Source organism: Palaemon carinicauda, chromosome 28, assembly GCF_036898095.1.
Source record: "Palaemon carinicauda isolate YSFRI2023 chromosome 28, ASM3689809v2, whole genome shotgun sequence".
NCBI lineage: Eukaryota > Metazoa > Arthropoda > Malacostraca > Decapoda > Palaemonidae > Palaemon > Palaemon carinicauda.
The window spans coordinates 39,214,326-39,227,020 of NC_090752.1; the positions used below are offsets into that span (position 1 = coordinate 39,214,326).

At 47.2% G+C, this 12,695-nt stretch overlaps 1 protein-coding gene across 2 annotated transcripts in view; it reads right to left on the reverse strand.

Annotated features, from left to right (window-relative positions):
* Positions 1-2,690: 2,690 nt before the first annotated feature.
* Positions 2,691-12,695, reverse strand: part of LOC137621514 (thimet oligopeptidase-like) — a 72,184-nt gene continuing 62,179 nt past the window's right edge. For both annotated transcript variants that reach the window (XM_068351867.1, XM_068351868.1), the window contains exon 14: positions 2,691-3,409. In XM_068351867.1, the coding sequence (XP_068207968.1) occupies positions 3,209-3,409 (201 nt within the window). In that variant the 3' untranslated portion in view covers positions 2,691-3,208. The remainder of the gene's footprint in view (positions 3,410-12,695) is intronic.

A 12,695-nucleotide genomic window follows, 5' to 3' on the forward strand; every position in this document is an offset into this window, starting at 1 on the left:
CTAGCCACAGAGACAGTAATCAGTTTATTTCGAGAACTTGCGGGCGGGTCAATCAGTCGTTACACCAATCAAAATTGTGAGCATGGCGATATATTCAAACAGTATGGTTGCTCTTAATTGGCTTTACCCATACATATAAGTATGATAAATTGCAGAAGAAATTAGTTTTTATTCTAAATAGGTTGAAAGCTGTAGGTGACTTGTGCCAAGTCTTCCCAATGAAATTTTCATTTGTGATGCATATGATAATCCTGCAGATTATAGAAGTAGATGTGTCTCATACAGGAGACTTCTGAAGACTGCGTATCATAGTCGACCTGAGTTTCTTAAAGAAACCTAATAAAGATGAGGTTCAGTTTAGTTTCAAGGTGCCAAACCCCCTTGAAAAGAGATGGAGTACCCGACCCTGAAAGGGAAGATACTTCCTTAATCACTGTCTCAACAGTTCTGAAAGTAAATAAAATAACAGGAAAGACATTAATAGCATTGAACACTTGATACCCCTGACTAATTTTTCCAGTTTCCATAAGCTAGCAACTGTTCATAGGATGGTGATAAAATTCACCAAGAACATCAGAGAAAAACTAACAAATAGAGGAATCGACATTCATTGGGGATATTGTGGCAAGGAGAAAAATCTTTATGCTTTAGCTTGTAGGCAGATAATAGGTAGAAGAACATCAGGGCGTTAGGGGTCTTCATTCACGAGATAGCAGACTTCCTGGCCTATCTCAGTGACGAAGTGGGCACGTTCATCCCAGCCATTAAAGGAATCCGGGCAGTGCTGGGCCAAGTCTTCCTCCTGAAGGGCATCGACCTAGGTGCCGCCAGACATATCTCAATGCTCATCAAGAGCTTCGAGCAGTCATGTTCCCCCCAAGCCGCCAGAGTGCCCCAGTGGGATGTGGCTAGGGTAGACGATGCTTTCGGAACCTCCCTTCGAGCCTCTCAAAGACATTCTAGACAAGGAGCTCACCTTCAAGACAGTCTTTCTGTTAGCTCTGGCATCGGCAAAAAGAGTAGGTGAGATTCACGGCCTGTCTTACGAGATCTCACACTCGAAGGGCTGGCGAGAAGCTACCTTCAGATTCTTACCCTCCTTCGTAGCCAAGACGGAATCCAGCTGTTTGGGACCCCAAGTTTGAAGGGTTCTCAGTGCCAGCTATCGCGCGTTCGGACAACCCGCAGGACTTGCTTCCGTGTCCAGTCAGGGCAGTACAGAAGTACCTAGAGAGGACGGCCAAACTTCGCCCCGAAACCAAGTCTGTTCGTCTCCTCAGGACTGGTGAAGAAGCCGGTCTCCAAAAATACGATCTCCTTCTGGCTATGCCAGGTGATCATGTAAGCCTACAGCAGTGCAGGGGGTCCCTCTTCCAGGAAGGCCTAGACCCCACGACATTAGAGGACTGAGTACTTCGGTGGCCGTTGAAAGAAACATGGCAGTGGGCCAAATCCTGAGGGTAGGTATATGGTCTAGACAGTCTACCTTTACGGCTCAATACTTAAGGATTGTTCGAGGAGATCCTTGGACGTGATCTCTCTGTCCCGCCATTTCCACGCTCCAAAAGATTTAAAGGTGTAGCCCCGGGGAAGCCGCGGGCGGTAAGTCCAAGAGACACAGGTTCCTTCCTTAACCCTTTTTTCCCCCTATCACCTTTCCCTATATGACCCTTAAATCCTTTTACTGCCATGAGGTACAATGTCAGTGGAAGAATGCATCTCCAAGGATTTTTGCAGAGGTGGGTAACTTAGACACTAGAGAGTTTTTTGCGTAGTTTTCCCTATTTTCTTGTGTTTCCTTTGGGCTCAGCAGAACCTAGCCTCCTATCTAGGTTCCTTTTCTCTCCTCAAAACGGTCTCTAGGTCCGGAAGGCCACTCCCACCTCCTAAGGTGTAAGTCTCCTAAGAAAGTAGTTCGAGGTAAGTACTTCATGTTGGAACAAATAATAAATTTTAAGTAATTTGTATTTTTCCTAACAGTACTTACCTCGAACTACTTTCGGGTTATGGCCCGCCCATCCTGCCCTGAGTACCTTACAGGACTTTGTAGAAACCTATCTGGCAAAAACTTACTGGAGATCGAGACCTGAGCAAGCATGCTCTCTGACCCCAGGTCACCTCATGGTGCGTATCACTCTGCATAGAAAACGGGAGTAGGGTAAACTACACAAAATTCTGGTCGGTTGGGAGGCGATCCCAGATACTCCTAAAAAAGTAGTTCGAGGTAAGTACTGTTAGGAAAAATACAAATTACTTAAAATTTGTGATTTTCATAATAATCATTCTAAGTTTGCTAAGCATGCTTATTTGTTTTTATTTACAGAACTTCTTGACCTAGCGATCTCGACCGAAATCTGTTTTTAAAGTTTTCAATTGTTCTGTAAACAATGAATTTTCTCACCGTTTTTAATGTACAGTATAATTTTTCATATTTTCATCTGTATGACATATGATACTGTAAAAACAGTATATGCCCTACAGTATCATTTTCTGCAAGATATCTATTGGAAATGTAGTGAAATAACCTTTATTCCAAAGTAATTATCCTTCATATTTAATGAAACAGAAGTACTGGAATTTAGAAATCACCTAGCTACTTTGTATTGTTACAAATCTTTATTTTAGTTGCTTTAAAAAATATATTGGTAAAATATTAAGAATTATGTCAAAAGGTTAAATAAATAATCATATAAACAAAACATAAAAATTTAATAATCAATTACTTATAGAGAATGGTAAAAATAAACAAAAAATATACATTTAACAACCTGTACATTTTACCCTTCAGTAAAGATCCATTGTGTTAGTAAGTGCATTAATGATAAAAATGTCCAACAAAACTGAAATAGTAACCTCTTTAGTAGCATTTTACTACTGCATATGAGAATTGAGACTCTAAAAAACATATAGGCAATTTGCTGAATTTCATTCTTAATTAAGATTTTAACATTGATTATATGCATATAAGTTCTCATTACCTTCGCATAAATTAAAGATGTATTATAAAAACTTGAAATAGTTGGAGTATGAAAATTTTGTACCTTTGTTTACGCACAGCAATCATGGACGTTGGTATTGAGCAAAATTAATGTTTTATCTGTTGTCTATCCACAATTTTAAAACTTCTATAATTGTCCATATATTTTCTAAAAAAGAAAAAAAACCAAACAAGTCAACACATTCAAAAAAACATTTTTCCAATATAGGTTTACGCTTGAAGTCCTTTACTGCGAAGGAATGGTTCCAGACTAGGATCTCTACCCAAGAAGTCTCTAAGGAGAACGGCTGCATCTTTCGATCCACCTGGCTGAAGAATAAGCTTACGATAGTCTGCACCAATGACTGGATTCAGTATTCCTTCCTTTTTGAATCGGCTGTCATACATGTCCATTGAGAAAACTTCACTCCACTGAAAATTAAGGATTAAGAGGCTAGTAAAAATTTAAATATTTTATTGTATTTGTTACCAGAACAGGTTCAAAATCTTACTTATTCTATGAGACTCATGGCTAAATGCGGAGTAGATTTGGCATGGGGATAGAATTGTGGGGAAAATTCATGAAGTAGGTTGAGGCAGCCGGCCAACAAGATCAGATGAAGGGAAGTGAGAACAGAGGTAATGCAAGAAGCTGAAAATATGCTGTAAAAATAAGTTTCGTTTAGCCTACAGTACATATCAAAGTGAATAATGCTAGACATTTTTTTTTTTTTACTTAAACAAAAATTCCAATGATTATATTACAGTAGAATTCTTTTCACAACGTACATTTCACTATTTGGTCATTTATATTATTCTATTTACAACATACATTTTACTTTTTGCTCATACACTATATGTAAACCATAGTCCTTAACCTTAGAGAATACATAACTGTATATCTCTAACAAGGCTGTTAATAACAAGGTTTTATGTAAACAACCAGCAGGTAGTTACATCTTATAGCTGGGAGGCAACAGTCCCTTCCCCGCTCACTGACAAACCATATAGAAAATCTAACTACTGTATTTTTATTTTCAGCATGTTTGGTTTGAGGGTGCCACTTGTTATGCATTAATGTCTGAGAGAGTTGCCGAAGACCTGCATCACTTTTACGAATTCTCCTGCGACTGATCCTAATCGGTTGTGCCCTTCAAGCTGAGGAAATGCTTGCTCTCAAGTATGTCAAGAGGAGGAAGAAGCACAAAAGGAAATCAACATCAGGGGCATCCTTGAAGACGAAGCAACTGTCCAGGCTTCTTCCAACCCTGGTACTGTCTACCTTCTGACTCATCTCTTAGCTTCCTACGGGTGTCCGTTTAACTTCAGGTCAATCCCAGGGGGCAAGGAGGTCATTCCAATGTCCCTAGTGACCCTACTTTGATATTCAAGGTTCCTCATCTCCCCATTGAAGGAGAGACTGCAGCAAACCCTTAAGACACTTACCAGAGATCATCGCCCTTCAGTGTCTCCTGAGAAGTCCCCAGTTAGACCTACTTCACCGGAACTTTATTCCCACCCTTCTGAAATTTGAAAGCCTTCAGTGCAAGTGGATGACCCTTGACATTCCAGCATGTTAATTCCTGTTGAGCACTATAGCTCTTCAGTGTGTGTTCTCTGGGCTGCTCCGCAACTTTGGTCTGAGATCCTTCCTCTCCCAAATTAAGTCGTAGACCTCTCTCTCTATCCAAGACAACAGACTCCTAGGATTACAGTTTCCAGACCGGGAGCCTCTTTCATGAGTACCTCCCCTCTCACATAGTGGAGCCTCCTCGCAGCCCCAGAAGCAATTCTTCTAGATAAGCTTGTTCAAGCACTTTTCCCATCCCTACTCTTTATTAATGCAGAGCAATCTCCATGTACACATCTCCAGGAATCTCTACTTCTTGTCATGCTATGCTTGATCTAAACACAACAGCTACACGTGCTTTGAGACCCATCTACTCATCGGTCTTCGGATCAACGCCACTGTCTTCTGGACAATCTCCTGCAAGCTCTTTTCTGGGTTATCTCGCTACTAAACTCCTCGTGATGCCCATCAGTCCAGGTACTCTTCCTCTAGCCATCCATTCTCTACAAAGCAAGGTTCTTCAAGGCGTTCACCACCTCACAAGCACTCTTTTCCTCACGTGTGGTAGCAAAGCTGTCTTTGGTCCATTCCTCTTTAGAGGATAATGATCATTCCAGTCGTGGACGATTTAGACCTCCCAACTGATTGCACCTAGCTTTCATCACAGTGCACTTTTTCATAGCTCTTTACACCTATCTTTGTAGATGCTCATCTCTTTTAAAGGTAAATTGGAGAAAAGGGATCATTCTAATCCATTTTCACCTAACAGGTCTTAAAGATCATGTGCTCTGGTCATACAAGGGCTTTTCTTCTGGCCACATTAGGCTCTTATCAGCATCAGCCTATTGATGCCAAATGCCTTGGTTAAATCTTGGGCTTTTGTACAGAGGATCAAACGAGGCTTACCAGTACAGACCAGTCTCCAAATCGTGCGAGACACCTCGGGTAAGCAATCGTCTTAGGATCTCTAAAGCAGCACTCCACAGCTAGAATAGTATTGTATAAGTGGGAGAATCCAGTTTCTACACTTTTATCCCTCATTAAGCTCAACTCCAGATTACATAATAGGGGTCAGGTTCTGGTTACACCCTGCCCAGAGGTGTGACCCACACGCGATTGGGGGGGAACACACTTTCCTAGTTGAACAAATATCAAATTTTTGGTAATTTGAATTTTTCCTTGCATACTTACCACGGACTACTCTCTCAGGAGTTATTTTTTGGTTTAAACTTGCAACCAGAAAATTTTTCCCCCAACCAGGACTTCCATTCCAGGTTAGAAGCATTAAAACCTCAGGCCGGTAACATGCCCAGGGTATGTTCCCTGCACAAAGCGACCTTCCACTGTCTTTGACCCACAATGCACCAAGAAGAAGGACGTGTCAGGCCTTGTAAGGACAAGGCAAATTGCCATTCGTACTCAATCCAGGTGCCACCGTTGTCTCAGTACCTGCTACTTCTGGGAACTAGCGGGGTATGTAGGGTGGGACATACCTTCAAGAGTAGTCCGTGGTAAGTATGCTAGGAAAAATGCAAATTACCAATTATTTGATATTTGTTTCGATGCATTGTAACCACAGACTACTCTCACAGAGATTTAGGCTTAGGAGGTGGGAACTGAAATGAGGAAGGGGCAGAAGACAAGGTGATATGGAAGGCCTGTTAGGGACAAAACTTCAAGAAACCTGCAATAATACTCGCTCAAGTTGGGGGACATCCATCAACGTAAAACTGTCATACATGCCATGTAGCAGGAGAGGGGGGTATGGAACTCACCGCATCTCCCAAACCGGACGTTAACACCTAGTGCAAGTCGTGGCATTAATTCCCCTGTTGTGCCACCACGATGGGGACGAGTCTGTACTCATCGCGAGACACTTAAGGAGCAGTCTTTCAGGTAATGGGAAGTGAAGGTGTTCTGTCTCTTCCACACACCTGTGCCACTGACATACTTTGAAAAGGCCATCGATGTACTGATGGACCTGATATCATGGGGCCTGGCAGACGAGGGCACCGGCCTGCCTTTCGCTACATACGCCCTTCGAAATACCTCCTTAAGCCAGTAGGAAATAGTGTTCTTCGAAATCGCCTTCCTCACTTTGCCCGTGAATACAAACAAATATTTCACGGCGGCCCTCAAGCGGGACGTCGATGCCAGGTACTTTCGGAGAACCCTAACCGGACACAGCAGAAGATCATACGAGTCGTCTGACTTAAAGATGGCTGGGATCACCACCTCCGAGAACCTCGGATCTGAGACAGCTGGGTTCTGGGTCTTGGCTACGAAGGAGGGAACAAAGTATAGCCTCCTTCCAGCTGGAGTGACTAACATTAGCTGCCAGCCCATGCTATTCTCCCACCTGTTTGGAAGAGGCCAGGGCGAGGAGGAACACTGTCTCCAGGGTCAATTCTCTGTCCAGAGCCTGCCGCAAGGGCTCAAACGGTGGTTTCTTGAGGAAGTCCAAGACCAAGAGAACATCCTACTCCGGAGCCTTCAAGGAGTGAGGAGGGCAGGTATGCTCAAAACTCCTGATAGCATGGACAGTTGCCTGGAACCACCCAGGTCTATTCCTTCCAACCATGCGATCTGTCCTAAGGCGGCTCCGACCCTTTGATGATGGCACCGGCATGTTTCTATCTAGGTGAACCAAGTAATCTGCTATTGTTGGGATGGAGGCTCCTATGGGCTTATGATCGTTCTTCGACACCACTTGTACACAAGCCAGTTAACTTGGTATATGGCCCTCGAGGAGGAGCGTAGGAAGCCCGTCATCTGGGAAGCCGCCCTTGGGGAGAATCCTTCCCACACGTGAAGGAATAGGTTTCCGAGCCCCTCATGAAACTTCAGAAAGTAAGGCTGCCTGAGAAGATCTCCTCTGATGTGAAGGGGCCACGGCTGGGCCACTGCTAGGTCTCGTAGGTCGGGGAACTACTCCTATTCCGGCCACCAGGGGGCGATTAGAGTCGGCTGAGCCTTTTTGGAGGTCCTTAGTCTGTTTAGGGTCTGCCGCAAGGGTTCGAACGGAGGGAACACGTAGGCATCCACGCCATCCCACGGATCTTGAAAGGCGTCTTCCATGACTGCTGTTGGATCCGGGACTGGAGAGCAAGAACCTGGTAGCTTGGCGTTCAGCCTGGTTGCAAAGAGGTCCAGGGAGGGAGACCCCCCCCCCTCGCTATGACACTCCTTGCTACTTCTGAATGAAGGGACCACTCGGTGCATAGGACTTGGCCTCTCCTGCTCAAGCTGTTCGCCACTACGTTCCTTTTTCCCGGAATGAATCACGCCATCAGGGTAGTCCCATTTCCCTCGACCCAGGTCCTGCAGAAAACAGAACCTCAGGCCGCCCTGTTTCTTGATGTAGGCGTCCACCGTGGAGTTGTCCAAGATTAGGGAAATTTTTCTGCCCGTGACTTCGTCTGCCAGGGACAGTAGGACCTTATGCGCTGCCAGGAGTTCTAGCTCCCTCCACAGTCCCGATACCGAGTTGTTCTGCAGGTGAGCTCCCCAGTCCTCCTTGGACGTGTCCGTGAATAGTAATACCTCCGGAGGAGAGTCCAGGAGGGATACCCACGCCAGCATATTCTTCTTGTCCAGCCACCACTGGAGAGCCTCGCTTGATGCTTGCGATAGGGACAGCTCCTTTGGTCGATCCCTGGTCTGAGGAGCTAACAATCTCTCCATGTCTCACTGGAATGGACGTAGACGTACCCTGCCCAGAGGGATCAGCTTTTCCCAGGACACCAGGTGCCCCACAAGCCTCTGCCACTGACAAAAGTTGGCCGTTTCCCCCCTGAGGAACGGTTGACTGACTTCTTCCAGGCGTTCAAGCCTCTCTGACGTGGGGAAGGCCTTGTTGGCCTGGACCGAACATAAATGCATTCCCAGGTACACTGTCCTCGTGGAGGGGGATAGGTGGGACTCCTCGCAGTTCACGACAATCCAACACTTGGGGGGGGGGGGGGCTGTGGAGAGACCAGGCAGCGGGTGCAGAACTGGAAGACCTTTTCTCCCCACTTGAACTTGACGAACTTCCTGCTGGAGGGGTGTAATGGGATCTGGAAATAAGCATCCTCTAGATCTATGGACAGCATGAAGTTTCCCTGCCTGATACCAGCCAGGACAGTGCGAGGGGTTTCCATCTTGAAAGGCATCTTCCTGATGTATTTGTTGAGGAAGGAAAGGTCTATCACCTGTCTCCAACCTCCTGTGGCTTTCTCTACCAGGAAGAGCCGACTGAAGAACACCAATTCTTGTAGGGATGCTCGTTGGACAGCGCCTTTCTGTAATAATTCCCATATCTCCTCTCCTAGCCTTGTCCTTGTGGGTAGTAGCCTGGGCCTGTAAGCCCGTTATCAACGGGGGTAGGGCGTCCTCGAAGGGCATCTGTACCCATCACGAAGGACTTGAAGAATCCCATAGGTCTGCACCCTGGGCGGCCCATGCTCCCCACCGATGATCGAGGCATCGCCCCACAGAAGGGAGCGTGGAAGAGGAGGGGGGGGGGAAACTTGTTGGTGCGTGGTCGTCAGTTCTGTCCGAACCCCGGCCGACCGTTAGGAGGGGCGCTTCTGCCTGGGACGGAAGAGGGCTGTGGTGGAAGCTTGTGAAGAGGGAGGAGGAGGCCTGTTAACTGCTGTAGGAGGCCTTGGCCTTGGAGCCTCCCTATTCCCATGATTATTATGTCTGGAGGAGGAGCTGGAAGCCCTATGGAGAACAGCATCTCGGTTGTCCCTACCCCACTTATTGAGGGCTTCTTCAATCAACCTGTCATCAAACAGCACCTCGTTTGAAAACGGCGAGTTTCGCAGGTTCCTTTATTTCCCTCGAGTGAAGCCTCCTCGGCATCCTGTGAAGAACTGTGTCCCTCCAACGAAGGACGATGTTGGAAGTGGCTACCAGGGGCTATTCCGCTAGGAAGGAGATGAACCTCCTGACACTGCAAGTTCCATAAACTGTTCCTTGGCCTGGTCTGACCAACCCAGCTCTTGCAGAGCCAAGGAACCCATGGCCAACCACAAGGAGACAGAGAATGAAGACCACAGTGCTGACTTGAGAGCAACGATCTCCTGGATAGAAAAAGCCTCTAAACTCCCTGTAACCTTATCTTCCAATAATCCTCGGGACAGGGATGCCAAGTTCCCCTCCACAGGTCTAGCTGTCTGTGGAATATCCTCCGGGGCATAGAATCTTCGATGCCTTACCCTCAGGTAAGGCAACAACTTCATTGACCCCGAGGCCTTCAGAGAATTCTTGGGGTCGGCGACGGCTACCCTAATCCACCCCAGCTTTCTGCCCAGAGATGGGGCCAAGGGGAGAGACATAGGGGGACAAGCTTCTCGAAGGTTGCCAAACTGCTCCTCAAAAAGGAAACTTCCCCTGGAGGAACAACAGGGTTTGGCTCAGGCAGGTTATGGAGGTGCCTGATGAGTGCCAACACCCTGGAGAAGGAGGAAGAGTCTTCCACCAAAGGGTTCTCTTCTGCCAGACCCTCCGATGACTGGTGGACATAGTCTACGAAGAGTCTCCCCTCCGGAGGTCCTGTCCACGAAGGGGAGGATGAGCCCTGGGAAGAGCCTCTGCTCTACGTCCACTTGATGAGGTATGATGGTCTAGGGGACCTCTACAACCTTGGGAGCCCCTTGAAGAATTTGATGAAATGGTGACAGCCTGTCGCATCCTCCAACCTTCTCTTCTTGAGGTCGGGGTCCACCACGACCGATGCGAGAGGGGGAGAATCTGTAAAGGTCCTCGAAGAGCGTGTCCCCCCCCTTCTCTCCTCTCTCTCCTATGGTCCTGCGAGGGAGGTTTGAATGACGACAAGGGCATCCCCTGAAGGGTTTGCTCTTCCCATGGTGGCAAAGGATCCTTTGTAGGGGACTTGAATGGGGTCCTTGGAGTGTCTTCCCAGTGTTCCTGATCCAAAGGGGAAGGATCCGAGAACAGGTCGCCCCAATGGTGAGAGACGTCTTCCGATGATGGGCGGCAGTCGCCAGTTTGGCGGATGCAGCAGGCGCCGGGTTGGCAGCGGCGCAGTGGCGTGAGCCCATGACGAGGCGTATGAGGTAGCTCCAATAGATGGCGCTGGTGGCTGAGGGGGTGCCCGGTATCCCCGAGATTGTCATGAGGTAGGGGGGAGGCTGTGCACACGTGTGGGAAGACCAAGATGGTGCTCTGGCAGCCGGTCGGAGAGCACCTCGTGTGAGCCACGTGGGGCGGTCGACTCGCTCATCCTGTTGATCTTTTCCTCCAAGGGATATGAGTGCCGAACTCACTGAAGGGGATGGGGGGGGGGGAGCCGATAACAACGGAGAGTCTGGTCGAATCGGCGTAGTCCCTTCTCCCTCGCTGATTTGCTGTAGTGATGGCGACATCGATGGAAGGGAAGGAATTACCGAAGAACAGCTCGACGAAGGTCTCAAACCACTGCCTTTCTTCAAGGAAGAACGTTCCTTTTTCCCTTTCTTTTTCCTCTTCGTGGCCACAAGAGCCCATTGGATTTCAGCCGACTCGATACACTCACTACACGTATCGCTCTGAGTACAGGCACGACCACGTCATGAGGTACACAAAGAATGGAGATCAATTTCCAAATGTCAAAGGAAAGCCGAACATGCTTTCCCATTCACACCTGGACAACGACATTGAACACGAGTGTTATCCATCTTAAACACTTAGCACACACAAGTTGAAAACGCAAACGCAGGTCACAGTGTGAGTCGCGAGCGAAAACTATGGGTCTACACTGGGCAATGACCAGAGTACCAATATCGACCATTGCCCTGTCCTTACCAGGCCTGACATAGCCTTCTTCTCAGTCCACTGTGAGTCAGTCAAAGACAGTGGAAGGTCGCTTTGCACAGGGAACATACCCTGGGGCATGATACCGGCCTGAGGCTTTGCCTCTCGCCTGGAATGGAATCCTGGTTAGGGGAAAAATTTTCTGGTCGCAGGCTTAAACTAAAAAGTAACCCCTGAGAGAGTAGTCTGTGGTTACAATGCATCGGAACAACAATCAATTATTCCCAATTGAGTTCACAGCAGAATATCCTCCTTCGAAGAAGCTGATGATGAACCTTCAACCTAGTTATCCCCCTCAAGACTGTATTGCTCCAGGAAGATTTTAGAATTTCAACTAGCTAACTCTCTCCCTTTGCAGCTGGTGCCCGCAGGAAGGAGAGCAAGCACTGGAAGGCTGTCCAGGAAGTTTAACCACTATCCGGATCCATGACTGGTTCAACAGCTTTAGGTTGTCAGGATCTCAGACCAGGCCACGGACACATCAACTGGCTGCACCTTTCATCTATCCTGAAAGGACAACCCATCTTGTGATTGGACAGTGGTGTTCCTAGAGTTAGTCAGAGAATTCCAAAGGGTAATTTTCTCAACCAGCTGTGCCAAAACTCAGATGCGGAAGTCGAGACAGATTTGACATTTTAAGGTGTTACTCTGTATCAAAAAGGTCATCGGCCTACGAGACGTCTTCCCACCCTAGAAGGGGAGGAAGGTAGCCATTGATCTTCTGTCCTACCCACTAGCAGCGCGAGCTCTAAACTCGCACTCCCTTGGTCAGCCTTAGCCAGAAAATAGAGTTTCTGGTCTCTTTGAGGGTGGGGGGAGATATTCCTGCTTGATTCTTGCAGTCTTTACGAAGTAAATGAAACATTATCGTACAAAGGAGAGAATACCTTCCTCTCTTCCACTAGACCCCGCAGTTGTAGACTTGTTACCATGTTGCTCAGCGGAACGTCTTACAATGGTTCCAGTTAACCTCGTAAGTGACAGAGACACCTGGTGTGTACCAAAAGTCATGGCCATGGGTAATTATGTAAGCAGCCTCTTGGACGGACCACTGGTCTACTACTTAACTTACCTTAATATTAAAGAAGCAGGCCAATCAGTGGGCCAATACGGTACTAAGCTGCCGTGAAGGATAATTTACGTAACTCGTCGTTGAAGGAGCCTCTTCTCTCCGCCAGCAAAAGTGGGGTGACAGCGTAAAAAAGGAGGATAGAGACTTGGCACACTATCCTTCAATGTGTTGCCCTTTCGACAACTTCAACCTTCCACATCAGGACAGAACAAAACATCTACTCAATTGATACGGCCTCAATAGCCAACTCGGCTAAGGCCTTGAATCCATCCTTA